The following is a 21,573-nucleotide window of genomic DNA, read 5'->3' as shown; positions in this document are numbered from 1 at the left end:
CGAACCCCGTTGGCGGCACAGTGGTGGTCGGCTGATGTTGGGTTTTCTGCAGTTTTCTAACTTTGAGGAGCGATTTTTTTTTGTCTCCGATTTGAAAATTTCTCTCCACAGACAGCAGGCAGACTTCCAACATGATACTTGCATAACATGAGAACATTCACCAACTTCACTTCAAAATATGGGAGACCAATAGCAGCACCAGCAAGAACACGAAATAATTACAACTCTGACCACGTAAATACGTTATGGGCCATACATACGACTCAGAACACTATTCGGGCATGCATCGATTCGTCAGAAATTTCATAGAAGAATGTGTGGGAGGTGCGTGTACTTAAGTAGTAGTTTCCCTAATGGGAGAGAGCGGGGGGAGGGGGTCATGGTTTGATCTCGTGGTTAACTAGTAGTAGTTACATCGATCAACAGCTATGTTGTAATATAGAGCCCTTGAAATACCTCTATAGGCATCTTAATTTACAGGAGATGTCACAAAACTCCCTTTCCTTATGACTTTTGGATTCTTCTACTAGCAGTAACACAATCAGTCTGGCATAGTTTCTTCAAGAATTCTCAGACAATGCTGTACAAGTATTTTCTTATTTACTTTCCACAACCTCAATATATTGTTGCCTGGCAATTTACTACCGTTTTACCTCCAAAAAAAGTGACAGTGTGTTTTTAGGTGCTGCCATCTATTTCCTAAATTCGAAAATGAAAACTAATGAATGATTGTTTTAAGCGAATTTGAATGTTTTAGGTGTGAATGCCACCTGAGGGGAGACTTATTTGGAAAGAGACACACTGCATTGCACTGCTGTCAACTGTTTTGCATATACTGCTCTCAATATTAAGCTCTCATAGCCCTTTCAGACCCTAGTGTCAAATGTGTGCGTTGCTTTTTCTCACTGTAGAATTTTTTGTATTGACCTCAGTGAGTCAGTGGACCCTGACTTGAGAGATTGTGCAAGTTAAGTTTCGAGTTAGAAAAATGGTGAATATGAGCTATGGGGGGGAGGGGCTTCTATCAAAGGGCAGCACTCAAAGTTGAACTTTCAGTGGGGTTTATAAGATCCAAGGATGATGTCATTCTCCAAAGATGAATTCAAAAAAGAAAATTCAATTGCCCTTGCGGGGAATCGACCCATGTCTTCTCACTTGAGCGCACTAGACTGCAAAGGCAACGAATCTCAATCTTTCCTTATAGAGTTCGTATGCACTGAACGGGACCGTACATGGACGGCCGGACCTAAGGCGACTGGAATATCCAGGGACTATCGTCGGACCTAACTCAGGCTTGAAAACCTTCGTATGGATAGCGGAGAGTGACATCATCCTTGGATAAGTCACCATCTAGTGGCAGTGTCAGCAATTGTGAGCTTTGGTCTGAACCTGAGTTAGTCCGATCATCTATGTACGGTCCAGTTCAGTGCACGCGAGCTATAAGGAAAGATTGATTTTGGTTCCCTTGTTGTATAGCGGGTCTAGGGCAGTGTTTCTCAACCACCGGGGCCTTTCATGAGTCAAAATGGGCCGTGAGCGATGTCTTTTCATTTTCACCCGTTACTTCCCGTTAGTCGTGTACATGACTGGGCCTTCAACTTACAAAAATAAATTAATCTGGCCGTGGACTTCAAAAAGTTGAGAACCACTGGTCTGCCCTCACCGGCAGGTGAGAGGACGTTAATTCAATTCTCCACAAAGGCAGTTGGATTATTTCTCTTCCCTAAATTCATGTTCGCATCAGCCAGCTGTTAAAAACATTGTTTCTAGCATGACTTCTAGGAGGAAGAGCCCCGGGAAAAGTATGATTTAATACATAAGATTTGGCAACAAAATTCTAGAAAAAATTGTATGTGAAGATAAATGCATCTTGCATCATCTTGGCAAAAATGAATGCTCGGGTCTGAAAGGGATAACGGTTGCCTCAGTGAAATCGTGCAGCGTAGTGCACCAAGGCTCTTCTGTGTTGTTCCTACGAATTTTCTGTGGCGAAGATCTTGTCCCTATGAGGAGTGTAAATAGCAGACAAAAGCAATGAATTTTTATATATTTATTCTCAATATATATAATGATAGTTATTCCCCTAAGTAGGGTGATTTTAGCGGTTTTGGTGCACAATAGGACTGCGCATTTGCTGCGCATCAAACAATAGGGCTCCCCACTTGCTGCGCATCAAACAATAGGGCTCCCCACTTGCTGCGCATCAAACAAATGGGTGCTTCGCACTTGTTGAGGCTCGCTAGATGGCGCTTCCTATGACGTCATTCCTAAATTATCGTTCTTGCCTATGACGTCATTCCCAAATTATCGTTTTTCAGGGGGGTCATTCCTAAATTAAACTTTATTTCCCAAGTGATGATTTTTTTCAGGGAACATTCCTAAATTAAACTTTTGAATTCATTTTCTGACTTAGAAAAAATTTGCTCCTAAATTAAACTTTATTTCCTGACTTGTTTTTTTTTTTTTGGAGGGATGCTCCTAAATTTTTTTTTTCCATCCCAAGTGATGAGATTATTTCAAAGAGGGGTCATTCCTAAATTAATCTTTTCTTCCACAAATTATTGTTTTTTTACTGACTTAGTTATTTTTCTAATGATTTTTTTTTTCATTCCTAAATTAAACTTTTGAATTCATTTTCTGACTTAGAAAAAATTTGCTCCTAAATTAAACTTTATTTTCTGACTTGGTTTTTTTTTTTTTCTCAACACCCTGGGAAATTTAAAGTTCATTACCGTTCTTTCAACTCTTTCCCAAATTATCGTTTATTTTCTGACTTCCCAAGTGATGAGATTATTTCAAAGAGGGGTCATTCCTAAATTAAACTTTATTTTCTGACTTTGTTATTTTTTGGAGGGATGCATTTTCTAACTTAATTTTTTTCTATCCCAAGATTTTCCCATAACGTCACTTCGAAGATATCACCAAAGAGAAGGATCTTTCCCAAATTATCGTTTAATTTCAGACTTTTTTTTTTTTTCTAACTTGGGGATCTTTCCTACATTAAACTTTATTTTCTGATGATTTTTTCATTCCTAAATTAAACTTTATTTTCTAAACTAAACAAAGATGAATCGTTTCATTAATTTTAAAATAAAATTTTTTTCAAGTCACAAATAAACTTTTGTATGTCCAAGCTGAAAAGTAAAAATAAACCAAAGGAGCAATAAAATACAAAGTCATTTTATATGATTTTCATTTATTTCAAATAAATTTCTTCTATCTTAGATTTCAAAACATCAAAATCAATCGCATTAAAACATTTTTCCGCTACATCGTAATTTTCCGCCAGAGTTTTAGCGACTTCGCGAAAGTCAATCAGGGTTAAAGCATGATCAAAATATTTATAAAACATTAAATTATCATTCAACTGCAGACATTCATGACCCAACTGATTAGCATATCCCATGGAACACCCATGGCAGTCAACAATTTTTTCGATGCTAGCAAAAAGTTTTTCACTCACCAATTTAGCCAAAATGTCGGTGATATCCATAGAACTCGTTCCTTTAGTTTGGTTTTCGCGCACACACACTTTCAGATAGTCCAAGCAGAGCGTTTTCTGCACGAGCTCACTGATCACGGTATGAAGTGGTTTATCATCCTCGCTCCAGAAGAGTGCCTCGATTGCCTGGAAAGTCATTTTGAGGGGGTTTTCGGAGCACTTGAAAATTTTGTTGTCCCCGCGATGTAGAGTTTGAATTAGCACATCATCACCGCTGTAGTCCACGATCAGGTTCTCCGACACTAGGAAAGTTCTATCAACGCGTTGCAGCATAGTACGACGAGAGAATTCGGTTCTCAAACATTCCCACACGTACGGCGAAAGAGTCACTCCATTTTTAGCTGGGTGCATGAGTCCATCGCGTTCGAAAAATTCTCGAATATGTACGCGCACTTCACCACTGAAGATCACGACGCTGACGAAAAAGTTCTCCTTCACGTGAAAGATGTTGGGAGGCGGCGCTTCCTTATTGAATCCACTGCTGCGAGATCTCTTAGCCGATGGTGGTTGAGTGTTCGGTGATGGGCGCTTGTTACTCGAAACCATTTTCCGGAACGTCAGGCTGAGTCGGACGTCTTTTACTTTTGGGTCTTTAGGTATCGCGTGACGCCACAGCTGGTTGGTTGGAGGTAGCATCGTCAGCAGGCTGTTGTGTTCCAGGATTCGGTCCACGGATTGGTGCCCCCGTCGAGAGAACACGAGCTTTCTTTCAGCGCCCAGGGAGAGGCAAGCGATGGGGTAATCTTTGACGAGCTGTGATTCGTCATCGGAATGCGGGGAGATGCTCTTGGTTCCATCAGAGTATCGGTTGACGACAACAAAGTTGTAGTCATGGCCTGAGATGCTCTCGACCACGGCTTTCAAATCCAAGAGGAGAGGTGTCCACGGTTGGGCCTGGAGGGTCATTCCGGAAAAGGTGTAGTGTAGGCCAGCGTCACCATACCCAGCATGCTGTCTGGGCATCGGATAAGTCTTGTCGCCAAACTTGAAGACGCATTCCTCTGCTGGACGGTACACGATTTCAGATTCGAGCTGGTGTAGTATCGCAACGGAAGTATCCAGTACGTTCCGAGCGTATTCATAGCGGAGGCTTTCCATCTGTCTAAATGAAAACAACGCATACAGTCTCTCTCCGCAACTCTCAAGATGAAAAAAAAAAAAATTGCGAAATATATATTTTAACAGAAGTTTTTTTTTTTTTTTTAAGTTTTTTAAATTTTTATTATTATTATTATTTTACAAAATTAAATTTTTATGCATCTAACCATTCAGCGCATGCTACGACCTTGCTTCTTGCGCAATGCCCTTTTTGCAGAGGGTGAAACCCGCAAGAAGTCAAGGATTTTGGGAAGTTTAAGACTTTCACTGTCTCCAGGTTGAATCGTTGCTCTAGAAATTTTTTTTTTTGCCTGCAGTTCACATAAATGCAACTATATCTGTTATTAACAGTGGTGAGATGAATTTTCATTAAATTATAATCGAAAAGCCCTTCCCCCCATCTAATATTAAGAAGATTTCTGCTAACCCAGAGCATTTGTGGGAAATCTTCTTCGGATAGCTCCTTGCTAGAGAATGGCGGCTTGTAGAGAGAGTGATATACTCTCCCTGTGCTTAAATCAAAGCAAGCCATTTCCTTAACAACATATATCCCACTTTTAAGCAAGAATCCCTCAAAATCTAACACGCAAGAAGCCATAGAAAAAAAAAATCTTACCAAGTTGCGGAGAGAGAAGTGTATCCAAGCGAGCGAGAGAACTAAGTTAAGGAATTGTGTCTGTCCCGCAGTTTATATACTGCAGTTGCAGTTGATAAGCATAAGTATAGGAATATACTGTGAATCTCAAAGTGCACCCAGTAGCATCACTATCTCATTCACGTGAATCACTAATACAATATATTCATGTGAGCATGCATCACTGATACAGTACCAATATCTAATGATACACTATCCAATGTTACATGAATCACTGATAATGATGTGAGTAGCATCACTATCTCATTCACGTGAATCACTGATACAATATATTCATGTGAGCATGCATCACTGATACAGTACCAATATCTAACGATACACTATCCATTGTTACATAAATCACTGATAATGATATTGACGTGAGTATGCATCACTCGCGTTGCTTCGATTATTCTGCACGCGACACTGATAACTATATGAGTACTGTCTGCCCGAGTAATGACGCATAGCACACGAGACTCGTTATCGCTTCCTAACCCTTTATCTCATTAAAAGTATCATCTTCTTTGCAGATCCTCTCACTTCGTTTTTGAGTTTTGTCCAGACAGCATCATGTTTTTTAGCTTTCGCTTCGTACGTTCGCGCAATGGCTAGTTTTATCGATTTCGGTATAAGTAAAGAAGAATTAGTTAGATTGTTGGAAAATGACGATAATTTCGTCAATGAATGTCTCAACGAGGATTTAGTTAGTGATCGCGATATAAAATTAATGATTGAGGATGAGGAGAATTTCATCCAGCAATGCCTGAAGCGTCCTGCGCCAGTAGAAGCTGGACCAAGTGGATATGCTCCGTCAGAGAAGAAGAAGAAAGAGGTTAGTTGTTTTTTTAAATTATCGCGCGTTAAATTTTATTCCAAATTAATTTTCAGGAGTAAATTTTATTTCGAGTTGAATTTATTTCATGTAAGGTATTTAAACTCATTTATTTAATGGTAGAGCTGCGAAACATCTGGGAATTTCATTACAAGTTAAATTTTATTTCGAGTTAAATTTAATTTCAAATCAAATTTATTTATGTCGCGAGTTAAATTTTCATTCATCGAAAAAAAAATTATTCAGTTGTATTTCATGTCGCGAAACAATTTCTCAGGCGTAAATTTATTTCAAGTTAAATTTATTTCATGTAAGGTATTTAAACTTTATTTAATGGTAGAGCTGCGAAACATCTGGGAATTTCATGTCGCGAAACAATTTCAAAACGACACAAGAATTCAAATAGAAATTTTTTTATTCAATTGTACATCAGCAGACTCGTGAATCAATTTATACATTTGCGCATTAGTTAGATTAACAGCTTTCGTAGTAGGCGCATTTCCGTTGAAATAACGTATATCATATGTTTTATTACAATACGTGAGAAAAATATTTCCTCCCAGCGGAAGAGAGGAATTACATCTTTCATAGTTCATTTGGGTTTTATATGTGAACGTAGCAATTGATGTGAATAATACAAACAGCAGGAGTATGATTATCGTATAAATTCTCTTGTGTCTTATCACTTGGCTCTCCAAGGACCAGCAGCTAGGTAGATCGAATGACGGAACATCAGCCTTGTTTTCTTCTGTAGCCATTTTTCAAAGCTCTAACCAATTATGTTTCAAGAATGGATTTTTTATATAATCTCTCGGAGCTCCGGTTTCTTCTAGCGCTTTCAGGAAAATCTCTTGACCCACCACGGGTGATTTTCTCCGACCGAGCACACTTGATATCAACTCACGAATGTCGCTTCCTTTGACGAGCCTGCTCTTATAAACGATCGAGCCGTTAGAATTAATCTTTAATATGTTCGGATGCTTATTTATATGTGTGATAATTTTTTCCGAGTGTCCCCTTTGCGATTTCGGGACAGAAATCAGAGCTATCGGTGATTCGTCAACTTTCTTCTCTTCTTGAATTGCCGGTGGATTATTCTCGGCTACGTTGATTCTCTTGTTCAGCAGATTCTGATAGAGTTTAATTTTTATAGCTTCGGGCTCCTTGCTTCGAAGTATTTTCAACATCTCGTTGTCCAACTCAGAAAGCTGCTCTTTTGTGGTGACGTGACGCGATAACAAATTTTCTGGGATCAAAGCGTATTTTCGAGCGTATTCCATTATTTCATGAACAAAGTTGCGAGGGTTTGTATAGCGGCAGGGATTAACTGGAACAAGAAACCTCCTTTCTGAATGAGCACGCGCTTTTTCTCGTACAGCGGCGTCTTTTTGCAGGCAAGTTTGCGAAGTGTATTTTTATGTCTTTTCAGTTTATTTTTCTGTTTCGGGGATAACGGAATGACACCCTTCAAAATATTGAGCGAGCACTCGCAGACCGTCTTTAACGCCGATTTCGGTAATTTCTTCAACAAGTCTTTGCGTTTATTCCTCGGACAGGCAGAGAGTAGACGGAGTACTTGTTGCTTCTCCAATGCCATACTTTAAAATAACGATGTTTTTATTCCAACCATGTGCTATATGCTATAGCCTTCTTCAGCGCGCAGTGCTTTATCATGTTTTCGTGGAGAAAACAGTTCGCGCTCACTTCTGGCAAGTCCACAATGTTGGGGCAGAGAATCGCATCTAGATTATAAACTTTTAACCCGTACTGCTGCAGTAGCATCCGACACTTGTCGTGGCCCTTAGTATACAATACGACTTTTGATAATCGCTGCAAATGCCGCTCCAGCATTTCAAAAGGTACATCACCAGCCGACCACGATATTTCGTGTATGTTGTTGGTGACGTAGAGGCACTGGTGTCTATCTCTAGGAGATAATTCCGAAAACTTTTTGGGCGGTTTATATACATAGTGAAAATTTTCTCTCGAATGCATGAAACACCATGCCAACTCCTTGATTATGAATGTTCTATCCGACAGCTGGAAACCCTCGACCTCTATCACAGCCGTCATGTTCGAAAATGGAAAGTTTCATTTCCTGGGTTTATAGATATATTGCGTCTGCCCCGGTAACACGTTAGTGCGCAGGCGCATTTCCTCCTCCGTCTCGGGTCGTAAATCAACCATTAAATACGAATACGGTTTTTTCGTGCTATCCTCGAACACCTCGTTGAAAAATTTGATTTTATTGGGAAACAGCTGACGTCCCAGGTGGGTCACCTGACTGACATCTCTTCTATTTTTGAATAGAAACATATATTGCGCGTTCAGAGAAACGTTTCTCATTTCCCGCCCCTGGTGAAACACGTTCTGCACTATGAAAATCACGGTCAATTTTCTGTGGTGACTGTACTTTGTGAAAAGGTTTGCTAATTTTTTCTCGCCCGATAGCTCGTTCATGAGGTCATCTAAAATCACCAAGCTGTCTTCTTCCACGCTTTCGAAATTGCTTCCCTCTCGAAATTCCACGTGGTCCTCCATGTCTTCGAACAAAGTCTGATATTCGCCGTAAAACCATATAACTCGTTTCGGACGAGGCTCTCGAAACATTTCGTTTCTGTGTTTTAATAGTTCTCTGAGAAAATATGTTTTTCCCGAACCGGTGGGTCCGGCAATGAGCACGGTGCTCGGATGTGTCAGCTTGAAAGGTTCCATAGTAAATGACAAATGAATGAATTTTTTTTCTCTTTTATTTAACAGAAAAATTTTTCTTTACAAAGCTTGCAACGCGCATATCGTTTTGCATATTAAAACGCGATACAATGTTATTCATACTTTCGCCGATACATCGAGAATAGATAAAAAAAATCACGTAGTGTCCGCACACGGTTGTCTTATCTGATTGCAGCATGACGTCATTGTAGTCGACGCGTGAGTAGCGGCGTAGAAATCTGTTTATGTCCCCCTTCTTGAAGTAAGTGGGTGGGTTCCCGTAAGAGTCAAAGAAATCAGCTCTCGCTTCGTTTTCGATGTAAATAGCCAACCAATGCGTTCCGGGTTCGTTCTCTCTGTCTGTATTCACAACCAGTGCAGCGGGATACTTGATCACGTTTTCGGGTAAGTTATCGCTCGCAAAAACACCTAGGAAAGCCTTTCGGGTGTGGGGGTGTGTCGAGAGGGCTCGCTCTATCTGTTTAGTGTTCATCCCGCAAAGTCACACAAGACGCTTCTGGACTTTGTTATTTCCACCAGCGATTCGAATTCGGCGAATATGATAACCGACACGGTCTTGATCAAGGCTGAGGAGAACTTGAGTTCCACTCGCAGATTGCCCTGCTTTTGTAGGTGCACGTGTCCGCAGTCGCTCATGTCGGGTATCAGGTTGAAGGCGAAGAGGCAGTAACCGCCGGTTTCGTATTCTACTCTGCTCACGTCGCATCCCTTATCTTCACCGGGTCTACCGGTGCCTACGAAGAGCGTGTTGTAGGCTCTGATGACGTGCTTGTTCCTAAAGTCGGGTTGAAGTGGTGTATGGGGTACTGGTCTTCCATCGATAGAAACACAGACAAAGTTGACGTTGTTGTGCTTGAAGTCGAAGGGGTTCAAATTGAACGTTCCGTTGAATGCTTCCGTGTCCACCATACCAATCACCAATCTCTTGGGCATGACCCCGAGAAATACGTTATCTTGAACGAAACTCATACTCCCCATGGATATCGAATAAACCTTGCATATCACGCGGTTAATGCAATATTTGGCTGTTGTTTTCTCGAGCGCCATGGCATGCGCTACAGCCACAGCCGGGTTCATTCTTACTTTACGCATAAAAATACTCGCTTGCTCGATCACCACGTCGCAACCCTCAGCAGCTGTGATCAGAAAGAACTCGGGTTTCGAGCGAACCAGTCTCATCTTCAAGTCCACCAGAGAGAGCATCAGCTTCGGTTGATAGAATATGTCGACGTGAGGTACGCCCATCATTTCGAAAGAGTTTTCCAAGAGTTTAGCTCTTTTCTTGGCCCCCTCGTTCTTGGTTAGGTCAGACATGTGACCTGCAGTGTCCTTGTAGTAGCCCTCGGCTGTCAGGGGTCCTTTCTTTGCATCCGATCCGTAGTTAAGCAGCGTTTCCAGGTAAGCTCGATACGGATAAGTGTGTGATGAGTTTGTGAGCGTTCTTCCATTCAACGTGACGTCAATCTGAGAGAAAAGGGTATGCAAGAAATTATTCGCCGTCGAGACCGCTTCGGCGGTTTCTGGTTTTGTCACCTTTACTCTGACATACAGCTGAGTGGCGGAAAGGTCTACGTATTCTTCCGCACTTCCGGCCACGTGAAATTCGATGGGGGCCCCCGAATCGCGCACTTGAGATATCGGATGGTACTGGACCCATTCGGCTGATTCTATAGAGGTTTCCGTGGGCGGCACCGTGAACAGGTCGGCTTCGCTTTTCAAACACTCATGAGAATTTTCGTGGATTAAAAAAACCATCGCTGAATATATCGGGTGTCGACAGCTTTCTAGCTTTCTTCTTACTGACGGTTTTCTTGACGAGTCTCTTCCTTTTATTCTTTCCTCCGAGCATGGACTTGATTTTATTGGCCCCCTTATCCGTGAGGGACCTTCCGGCTTCCTTGGCACGATCGCGAGCTGCGATCTTTGCGTCTTTTCCTTGAACTATGTCGTTGGCGAAATCCACACCAGAGCGCAACAGTTGAGAACCGACTGCCTTGGCACCGCGTTTCAACAGGGGCACGGCCGATCTGAAGAGAGAGCTGAATATAGATCCGAGACCATACCCCCTCTGCAGGGCGCTACCCTGATAATATCCGAGTCCGTTTCCAGCCTGAGCGAGATAATAATCGTTGATGCTGTGTGCACAGCTCCGGTACGGTTTATAATGCATGTCGCAGTCTAAAGTGTAGTTTCACTATCACCTTTCCACGTTGAAATGTGAAAAACTTGCCCATGTGCGTCCTTAAATACATGTGAACGATGTCGAAACTCTTTCTGGCCAGCGGCACGTAATGGGCGCGTTCGAAAGACACGCTGACGATATCCCCGTCCTGACCGCTAGTTTTCACGATTCTCAGTAGCGGGGCGTAGGTGTTACCCACGACCTGAGGTTCGACCAGGTTGCAGTACACGTACAAGAGATGAAAGTCTAATTTAGGATCGGCTGTGAAAGGACCCTCGACTATGGTCGGACCCTCTATCAGGCCGGGTTCGAAACCCAGGTTTTCGGCTATACCGTGTCTGAGACTGAGCTTGGTGTCTTTCTTGAGGTTCACCTTAACTTTTTTCGTGATTTTATTGTACGTCACACCAATCTTGTCTTGAAAATTTTGAGTGGATATGGCTTTGATCAGTTCGGGGGTCGTCTCGTAGAAACCCGGGGCTATGCGATCGGTCTTCATTATCTTGTTTCCGACATCGAATTCGAAAGTGTTTGTCTCTTGAGTGATGTTGTGGAATGAATGGGGATAAATTATCTCCGACAGTGCGACTTCCATCTCGGATTCGAATTCCAGGGTGTTTGGAAGTTTAACCACGAAACTCGAGAGCGTGTTGTCGGGAAAAAAGTCTCTGGAAGCATCGCTGGGTAGAGTGAGATAGAAAGAAGCCATCTCTGAAATGACAGATGCGCGCACTGTTTCCGGGTTTTTATAGGACCACCCACGCGTTGAATTTTTTCGGATACCCCCGAAATTTCACGAGGTATTGAATAATTCCTTTTCTTCTCCTCTTCTTTAAAACTTTTTCAATCGGAAATTTTTCTCCCATCTTTACACCTACCATCTCTTCAGCGTAGAATGTGCCCTTGATTTCTTCCCCCATCAGGTCCTCGAGCTTGTAAACGGGAATTTCCCTTTTCACGCACTCGGTCACCACGAATATCTCTTCGGTGAAATTAGAATCGTACCCCCTCTCGAAGGTGTGTTTTGATCTTGTGATGCGCACGTGATCACCCACTTTAAACTTGCAATCTTGTTTCTTGGGTGTATCCCCATAGAGATTGTTCCACACCTCCGGCTCGTTTCCGGGGTTCACGTCCACGGGCCTCATTTTTATAGACCTGTGATACCTGTGATTGTAACTCCACACGAGGTCTTCGATCATGTCGATGTAGCGATACGTGTTCTTGGCAGTGAAGTACTTGTACATCCAGTTTCTGAGAGACCTGTTCCATCTTTCCACCACGCTGGCCTTTATCTGTTCGTTCTCCGTAGTGAAAAACTTTACACCTTGACGCTTGAGGTAGCGCTGGACTGGTGACGCTATAAATTCGCGCCCCTTATCGCTCTGTAGCGCCACTGGTTGACGTTGTTGAAAGATGCTTTCTAAAGCTTTGGCCACGCTGTCACCGGTTTTCCTTTTGAGAGGCACGACGAAACCGTACTTGGAAAAGACGTCGATGCACGTGAGAAGATAGTTGTAGCCCTCGTTGTGAGGTGCCAGATTACGCATGTCCACCAAATCGACTTGAAATTGACTGTTTAGACCAGCCACTATTGTTTTGTTGCGGGGAAATACTTTTTTAATTGGTTTGTGCAACGTGTACGCTCTCTCGCCAGCCAACCAATCACTAATTTCTTTTTTAGGTTTATTTAACACGCGTTTGAGGGCGGATACGCCACCGAAACTAGCGGGAAGACGTGGGTTTCTATACCTCTCCTCCATTTCTTCATGTGTTAGACTTACGTGTGTTACGTTACCTTTTTATTTGTTTTTCAGGAGCGTCATCTATGCGAGACGTGTGGTAAGGAGTTTTCCTTGCGTAGGAATCTGAATCAGCACAGGCTAACGCATGGCGAGCGTCGCCACAAGTGTTTGGTGTGCGATGCAGCGTTTCACCGCAAGAGCGATTTGATGCGCCACCAGCGTGCCATGGGGCATGGTGCGCCACCCCAGCATGGTGTGCCCCCACAGTGGGCACAAGGAGCACCACCACAGAGGCCATCACCGAGCCATCACCGAGCAGGACCACCCCAGCATGATGCGTCCCCACAGTGGGCGCAAGGAGGAGCACCACCACAGCGGCCATCACCGAGCCATGGGGCACAGCAGCAGCTTGGAGCACCCCAAGGAGGAGCACAGCTAGGAGGAGGAGGGCAAGTCAGGCGCGCACTCGACATGTTGTCGACGCACGAATTGATCCCCACCCCAGACACCGAAATGGATATGACCACCTTCCTCGACAGCGTCAGAGAGGAGTTGACGCGGCTGTTGAGGGAGGATATGGCCACACATCGGTCATTGAAATGGAACATCGTCGCGACTGCTGTATTTTCCAGGAAAGGAAGTGACGGTGAGGACGAGTTCTGCAACGGGTATCTTCGGAGTAAGATGCTCACCACACTAACCGTTGACCAAATTGACGAGTACCTTCAAATAGCGTTCAATAAGGTTAAACAGGCTACAGAGGATTTTGAAGGCAGCGGAAGTGGTTGGGTGCTCGAGCGCGTGCTCTCGCTCGAGCTCAACACGGCGCAATACCAACCACTAGCGGCCGCCACTTATATTCCGCTGCCAAAGGGGGTAGCCAGCAGAAGAGCAGTGGTAAATGTAAAGAACGATGATGAGAAATGCTTTCTCTGGTGTGTGTTGGCTGCCCTACACCCGGTGAAACAAAACCCCGAAAGGGTGTTCAACTATATTCAGTATGAGAATGAATTGAATACCAGTGAATTAGTATACCCGGTGACACTTAAACAAATCCCACGGTTCGAAGCTGCGAATTCAGTGCGCATTAACGTCTTTGGGTTGGAGGGAGGAGAGGTGTTTCCTCTCAGGATTAGTGAGGTGGTGTCTGGTACACCAATCAACCTCTTGTTCATCAGCAACGAGACAACGTCGCACTACTGCCTCATCCAAAACATGTCTCGTTTGCTTTCCTACACGACCAAGTATGAAGGTGCATCCCACTTTTGCAATTATTGCTTGCAACGCTTCTCCTCCCTCGAGCAGCTGAATGCGCACGAACCACTTTGCCAGACACACGGTCTGCAACGAGTGACGTATCCCGGTGTAGACGACAACGTGATGTTCTTCAAGAACAACCATTACCAGCTGCACGTTCCATACGTCATATATGCGGACTTTGAGGCGATCTTGGAGAAGGTGGACAGCTGTAAGCCGAACCCGTCTCTCTCTAGCACAACCCAGAAGAGCCTTCACCGCCCCTGTGGATTCGCGTATACGGTCGTGGGGCCCGATGGTGTATACGTGAAAGAGCCCACAGTGTACAGGGGTGAAGATTGCGTGGACGTCTTCTTCCGGTGTCTCGTCGAAGAAGAACGAGTGGTTATGGGCAAGCTCGACAACCCGGTGCCTCTGCAGATGACAGCTGAAGATGAAGAGAGATTCGGGAATGCGACCACTTGTATGGTGTGCGACCGCCCACTCGGTGACGACAGGGTTCGTGACCACTGTCACATCACCGGTGGTTTTAGAGCGGCGCTGCATCAGAAGTGCAATCTCCAGCTCAGGTTAAGACGTCACATCCCGGTTATATTTCACAATTTACAAAACTACGACGCTCATTTCCTGATGCAAGGACTTTCCCGGTACCCCGATCGCAGGATCCAGGTGATCGGGAGGAATATGGAGAAATTTATCTCCTTTTCTCTCGGTCGCCTGCGATTCCTGGATTCCAACCAGTTCTTGGCGGCGTCGTTGGATTCGCTCGTGCAAGCGATGAACCCCGGTGACTTCAACAACATGAAGAAATGTTTTGGAGCTACGAGTCATCTTCTTCAACGTAAAGGATGTTATCCGTACGAGTACGTTGACTCGTTTGAGAAGTTCGAAGATCCGGTGCTGCCCCCACGAGAGGCCTTTTACACCTCTCTGGGGGATCAACATATAACCAGTGACGAGTATACATATGCGCATACCGTTTGGAGAGAATTCCGGTGTTCCAACCTCGGTGATTACCACAACCTCTACGTGAAGACTGACGTGCTGCTTCTCGGGGATGTGTTCGAGAGTTTTAGAAAACTCTGCGAAGAAAACTACAAGATCGACCCGGTGCATACGTTCACATCCCCGGGATTGGCCTGGAACGCATGTCTGCGAATGACCGGTGTCAAGCTCGAATTGATAACAGATCCGGACATGCATCTCTTCATGGAGAAAGGTATCCGAGGTGGGGTCTCAGTGATCTCCAAGCGGTATGCGCGAGCCAACAACCCGTTAATACCCGGTTATAACCCCAGTGAACCTACATCATATATCATGTACTATGATGTGAACAACTTATACGGAAAGTGTATGATGGAGCCCCTCCCGGTGAGAGACTTTAGATGGTTGTCCCCCAGTGAACTCGAGAGCATCGATTTTCTCAACATCGATGACAACGCCGTCAAGGGGTATATTTTAGAAGTGGACATGGAATACCCGGTGAAGTTGCACGACGAGCACAATTGTTTCCCCTTGGCGGCAGAAAACATTGAAATTACTGGTGACATGCTCTCTCCATTCATCAGAAGACCCGGTGATAAACCATCCAAAAAGCTCTCACCAAATCTGATGAACAAAACTTCCTACGTCATCCATTACCGGTGCCTGAAGTTATACACGTCGCTGGGGATGAAGCTGACGGGTGTTCGGCGTGCAGTCGAATTCACACAAGAGCCTTGGATACGCCCGTACATAGCGTTCAACACCGAAAAGAGGAAAAATGCCCGGTGCGAATTCGAAAAGGACTTCTATAAGCTCCTCAATAACGCTGTGTACGGGAAATCGCTAGAAAATTTGAGGAAGCACGTCGACATCCGTCTCGCCAACAATCAGAAGAGCTTGAGGAAGCTAATATCATCCCCGGCATTCGAATGCTTCAGGATAATCACCGGTGAGTTAGCCGTCATCAAGATGTTGAAGACGAAAATCCATCTGGACAGGCCCATATATACCGGTGTCACGATTTTGGACCTGTCCAAACACTTGATGGCGGACTTCCATTATAATTTTATGAAGAAAAAGTACGGACCCGGTGTGGAAGTTTTGTTCACAGACACAGATTCATTCCTCTACGAGATAAAAACCGGTGACATTTACAAAGACATGAGGGAGGAGCTACACAGGTTCGACACGTCAAACTATCCCGGTGATCATCCTCTGTTTAGCCTGCACAACAAAAAAGTGGTGGGCGTCATGAAGGACGAGAACGGCGGCGAACCCGTTGTGGAATTCGTCGGATTAAGATCAAAAATGTACAGCATGATTACAGCAGTCGCGGAGAAGAAGACCGCCAAAGGGGTCGTTCGTGCGGTCGTCAAAAAGCATCTCAAACATCAAGACTACCTGACTTGCCTCCGCAACAACTCCTCGATCAAAAACACCATGCTAAAAATCTCCTCCAGTAACCACAAACTTCAAACGGTCGCCCTCCGCAAAACGTCGCTGTGCCCTCGCGACGATAAACGCTATATTCTCGGTGATGGCATTAAAACATATGCGTATGGCCACTATGCCATTCGATGAACAGTGCTACATGGACACTGATGTACATATTTTTTCCCATTTATTTTAACATATTTTTCCATTTATTTTGTATATATTTTTTTCCATTTATTTTGTATATATTTTTTTCCATTTATTTTGTATATATATTTTTTCCATTTATTCTTGTATATATATTTTTTCTCATTTATTTTGTGTATCATTAAAATTTAATTTTCTTTATCATCAATGCTTCTGTCATTAATTGAGTTACGTGTGATTTTTTTTTTTTCAGCTTGAGTATGATGAAAAGTCAATAACATTTCTTTTTGAGGGAATTTTATTTTACAGCTTGATATGTGAAAAAAAAAAGTTTAATTTAGGAATGAAAAAAAAAAATCATTAGAAAAATAACTAAGTCAGTAAAAAAACAATAATTTGTGGAAGAAAAGATTAATTTAGGAATGACCCCTCTTTGAAATAATCTCATCACTTGGGATGGAAAAAAAAAATTTAGGAGCATCCCTCCAAAAAAAAAAAAACAAGTCAGGAAATAAAGTTTAATTTAGGAGCAAATTTTTTCTAAGTCAGAAAATGAATTCAAAAGTTTAATTTAGGAATGTTCCCTGAAAAAAATCATCACTTGGGAAATAAAGTTTAATTTAGGAATGACCCCCCTGAAAAACGATAATTTGGGAATGACGTCATAGGCAAGAACGATAATTTAGGAATGACGTCATAGGAAGCGCCATCTAGCGAGCCTCAACAAGTGCGAAGCACCCATTTGTTTGATGCGCAGCAAGTGGGGAGCCCTATTGTTTGATGCGCAGCAAATGCGCAGTCCTATTGTGCACCAAAACCGCTAAAATCACCCTACTCCCCTATTACCCGGAAGAAACATTACGTTGAATTCCTCTTGAGCCATTTAATTCCAGCTAACGAAGTCAAAGTTCATGCTATTGCAAAATTTTATGATTACGTGAACATTGCACTGAATGCATTTATTTTTATACTGAATTTCCGGAATAAAAAAAAAATTCTATGATTTTATGATCGAAGGAAAACCTCTTCCGATATAGAGGGAAGGTTTTGCTAAGACAAATGCATTATCCACTCAATATGTCCATTCGGCCATAAGGCAATCGAGGGCAGAGGTTCCATTATGGCGAAATTGCAGTTGCCTTTCTATGATTTCTCTTCCTTTTTGGTTTCAGTCCATTTCTTCTTCTTCCCCCTTCCTTTGCCAATGGATACAGCCAGCTGTATACATAAATAAATAAATATCCGATCCGAGAGAGGCTTTCTTGAGCTCCGAGCCAACGAAAAGTTCAGATAGAAAAGCTCATCGTATAACTTCTGCGTACGCTTTCCTAGAAAAACTATCAAAGATTTCTATCCTATTACCCGCTGTTATCGTTACTTATTTCAACATTTTTTTTTTCTTCTCCTTTTGCCTTCGAAGCTTTTAAAAGAAAGTATTAAATGAGGAGAAGGAAATGTCCTCAATGCATTTTAGATTGTACCTGTTAAGATAAAATGCAAATACGTATAAATCCATTTTCTAGTAAATTAATGCATTTAAAAGGAAAGGAGTGAAAAAGGCAGATTATATAATCTTGTTAATAGCATTAGAGCGTAATTTTAGTTGGAAAAAAAAAAGTTGATTTTAGTTAAGCATTATATAGTATATAATTTTCGTTGCTTTAGCTGACTTATACTGGACTTATTGCATTACATTATCTTCAATTTTGAATTTCAGACATTTCCTGGCGTAAATGAAGAGCGTGAGATTATTATTGGATGAACTGATTGGGTCCTTATGTTCGTTGCCCTGAATTGTATGTATAGGAGTGGTAAAATATAATTTTTGGTCCACTACTAAACCACACATGCACCTTGTTCAAATTTTTCTGCGGAACTTCTAACGAATTGACACATGTTGGAATGTGCGTGCACGCGTTGTGAACCTAACGCGAAGTTCGTTCCCGTGTAATGCTGGTTACGTGAAGTTTGTTCCTGTGTAATGCTTGTTACGAGAAGTGTGCTGCCATCAATTTTTCTAACTATGAGTGAAGTGTAATGATTGAATAATTGTACCGTTGTAGGCCTGTCGCTCTCTCTGTGGCGAGACTTTTTAACGGAGCAATCGGCTAGCATTCGTGCCTTGAAGTTAGAAACCGCAGAAAACGAACTTCAGCCGTCGCCACAGTGGTGGTCGGCTTTATATTATTTTATATTCATATTATAAATTATTTATATTATGAATTACAATCGAATTTTAACGAATTACAACTCGTTTTAACGAATATCGTTATAGTGAAAAAAACTCGTTTTAACGAACACTTTTCTAATTCACCCCCCAGATAAGTTTACATGGGAACAATGCAAAAACCTGGAATTCCTTTATTACGAAGTTATATTTTTCCAGTCTCTTGGGGTTCGTTATAACGGGATTCGACGTATTTCCGTACAGAAATTTTTCAAAAAAGGAAAAGTAACTTTGTACATGAGACTTGACTGTATATATGTGCAGTAAATAAAGTCCCTAAACGGATCTTTCTCTCAGAGAGGTTAAGCATAACACTGTTCAACAAACTTCATGAAGTGTTTGTAAATGCATTCAAATGAGTTTACTTACATTTCTATGACCATAAGGGAACAGAATATGACCATATCGCTAAATCATTAGTTCTAGTATTCAAAATTGGAGGTGTGGGACGATGAAATTATTGAAACACACCATTCGTGGTTACAAGGTGAACTTTGAAAAAATCTCCCACAAATTTATTGGGAATGTTTGTGACAAACTTTCGCTTGGCCGGCTGTTTGTATAGTATCTCTGGAGCATCTCTTTTGATTATCAAGCAATAGCCTCCTTACATATATATTACCGGGCTCCATTTCTATTCATACTTTTTTTACATTGACAGCAATGTCCTGATGGAATCTCAAACTATTTCCATCACCACAAAAAAATCAGAATCATTTGAAGGGCCTTCGCCCTTGTTCCTTCATGACAGTACAATGGAAACTCTTTTGGTGCTTTCGGAGTAGGTGCACTTTCTTCATGTGGAACAGGTCAAATGACTGAACGGATGTTCACGCGGATAGGTTATATTCCTCTTCTTTTCAGATGGACCTATTCCTTGCCGAATAGGTGACATCATACAAAAATAGAAATAGCGTTGTGTTGAATGATTTGTGGATTCTCTCCGAATCATGGGCACTGCAAAAAGCATTGAACGACTTTTATCATCAATTTCTGAACTTGCTGGTACAAGCGTTGCAAACAGTATGCAGTGCCCATGGTTTATCCTAGTCTTCGATTTGACACCCAAAATAATGGCGATATGCCGTTTCAACCAGTTGCGTGAGCACTCGTTTCTAACTACAAGGATTACTTCACCTTTTACTTACACCTTTCACTTTAGTTATAGAAAGGATTACTTCACCACACACACACACATAGTTGGTGGCATACGCAGGATTTTCTCAAGTGGGGGGGGGGGGGGGAGAGGGGTTCATTTTTTAAATAAAAAAATGCTCCATAATCTCGACTGAGGGGAAGGAGACCCCATCTGTGAGGGCGCCAATGCAATAGTAAAAGTTTTCAGGACAGCGCACAAACGCGTGGCATTCTAAAACGAGAAAATGATCACAAAGCTGTAAGCAAACAATATCACATAATGAAAATGTAAATAAAGTCGAAGGTTTCATTGTGATGTTGACATTTGTGGATAAAGAAGTATTGATGAAGTTGTTTTACTTCAGTCACAAATCACGGGCTGATGCATTTACGAACGTTCCGGACATAGAAAAGATTGAAGAACAGTTCACAGAGGTCAACTATGTGATTTGCTTTCGTTCAGCTCCCTCCATCGGCAAAATTTGGAACTAAATTTATTTTTTGACAAAAAACAACAACACACACACACACACACACACACCTTCCTGAGAATAATTTTTCATTGCGAACCGCGTTACAGTACTCCAATTTCTTCAATTTTCGGGAATTTTTACACAATTTACGAATTTATGGGACACTGTTTTTGTGTGTTTATAGGAGTGTATATATGTGTGTATGTGGGGGGGGGGAATCATAATATTGCATATTTTCAGTGAGAAAAATTCGTGCCGTACGGTCACCCTGCTATAAATCGATGTTGTGAGACTAAATATTTTTGGAATTCAAAATTCATAATTTTCATAATTATTTTTTTTACCCTTTGAGCGACACTGACGAGATGCCTCACCTCCTTAATGGTTTCTTATTTAAGAATTGACAAGCTCGTATTGCTCATGAAAAACCGTTTCCCCTATACCCCCCCCCCCTTACTTTGTAACTGCTGGAAGTCGGAAGAAGGCCTGCTTAATTTAAAAAAATTATAGCATTTTATTGGGGGGGGAGGGTTATTTGTTTCTGTATGCCGCTTATAAAAGGTTAATTTACAGAAATTTCAATATTGATAATTTTTATGGCGAAGTGAAATTCCACACTTCTTGTTAGCGGTGACATTTAAAAAAAAAGAAAAATACAGCCGGTCCCGCGTAATCGGATATCAACGATAGCGATTCCAGCACACAATATCCGATTAAGCGGGGTGTCCGACTATGCGGGAAACAATTCAATTGCCATTTACAACGTCAGTATAGTTTGTATATTGAAAACTGACGAAGGATTATTACAATAAAACTTCTCGAATAAGTCAGACATAAAAAAATATAATGAAAATTACATTTAAAATTACGATGATCACAATGCCAATATTTTTATTTTTCATTAGGAAAGTTAGCGCCCTCTATTGGCTGAACAGAGAACAAAAATAAAATGATTAAATGTGCGCATATATATTGAAGACAACATGAATATTTGGAGGCCAGTATCTACTCCCAAATGTATTTCTTTTTAATATTAGCTTAGTAACATATTTTCCAATAATTCCAAATGTCTCATTCAATAGAAACATTATGTGCATAGTGGTTGATGTGTATTAACAGTTGACGTGTTTTGCGTGATATTCCATTAAACCGGAAAAAGTCGTTGAAATTATCATATTAAGCGTG

At 42.0% G+C, this 21,573-nt stretch overlaps 2 protein-coding genes across 2 annotated transcripts; one reads left to right on the top strand and one right to left on the bottom strand.

The window, feature by feature from the left end:
- Window positions 1-3,121: 3,121 nt before the first annotated feature.
- LOC149086624 (uncharacterized) lies at window positions 3,122-5,309 on the bottom strand. Its single transcript, XM_089231014.1, has 2 exons — window positions 5,217-5,309; window positions 3,122-4,604 (listed from the first exon to the last, which is right to left on the bottom strand). The coding sequence occupies exon 2, from the start codon at window positions 4,598-4,600 to the stop codon at window positions 3,197-3,199; it is 1,404 nt and encodes a 467-aa protein (XP_089087140.1). The 5' UTR covers window positions 4,601-4,604; window positions 5,217-5,309; the 3' UTR covers window positions 3,122-3,196.
- Window positions 5,310-5,595: 286 nt separating this feature from the next.
- LOC149086623 (uncharacterized) lies at window positions 5,596-16,755 on the top strand. Its single transcript, XM_089231013.1, has 2 exons — window positions 5,596-6,069; window positions 12,802-16,755. The coding sequence occupies exons 1-2, from the start codon at window positions 5,842-5,844 to the stop codon at window positions 16,549-16,551; spliced, it is 3,978 nt and encodes a 1,325-aa protein (XP_089087139.1). The 5' UTR covers window positions 5,596-5,841; the 3' UTR covers window positions 16,552-16,755.
- The last annotated feature ends 4,818 nt before the right edge of the window (window positions 16,756-21,573 follow it).

The sequence above is a fragment of the Pholcus phalangioides genome, unplaced genomic scaffold (genome assembly GCF_987345545.1).
Source record: "Pholcus phalangioides strain wild (caught in Gottingen) unplaced genomic scaffold, Ppha-v1.0 ptg000004l_1, whole genome shotgun sequence".
Lineage (NCBI taxonomy): Eukaryota > Metazoa > Arthropoda > Arachnida > Araneae > Pholcidae > Pholcus > Pholcus phalangioides.
The sequence above is the reverse complement of the archived record's forward strand: the minus strand, read 5'-3'. Positions and strand labels throughout refer to the sequence as shown.

Excerpts from the sequence above, each read along its gene's own strand:
- LOC149086624 (XM_089231014.1), bottom strand. The coding sequence starts at position 4,600 with ATGGAAAGCCTCCGCTATGAATACGCTCGGAACGTACTGGATACTTCC.
- LOC149086623 (XM_089231013.1), top strand. The coding sequence starts at position 5,842 with ATGGCTAGTTTTATCGATTTCGGTATAAGTAAAGAAGAATTAGTTAGA. Across the intron at positions 6,070-12,801 it reads CAGAGAAGAAGAAGAAAGAG|GAGCGTCATCTATGCGAGAC; the intron begins GTTAGTTGTTTT and ends TTTGTTTTTCAG.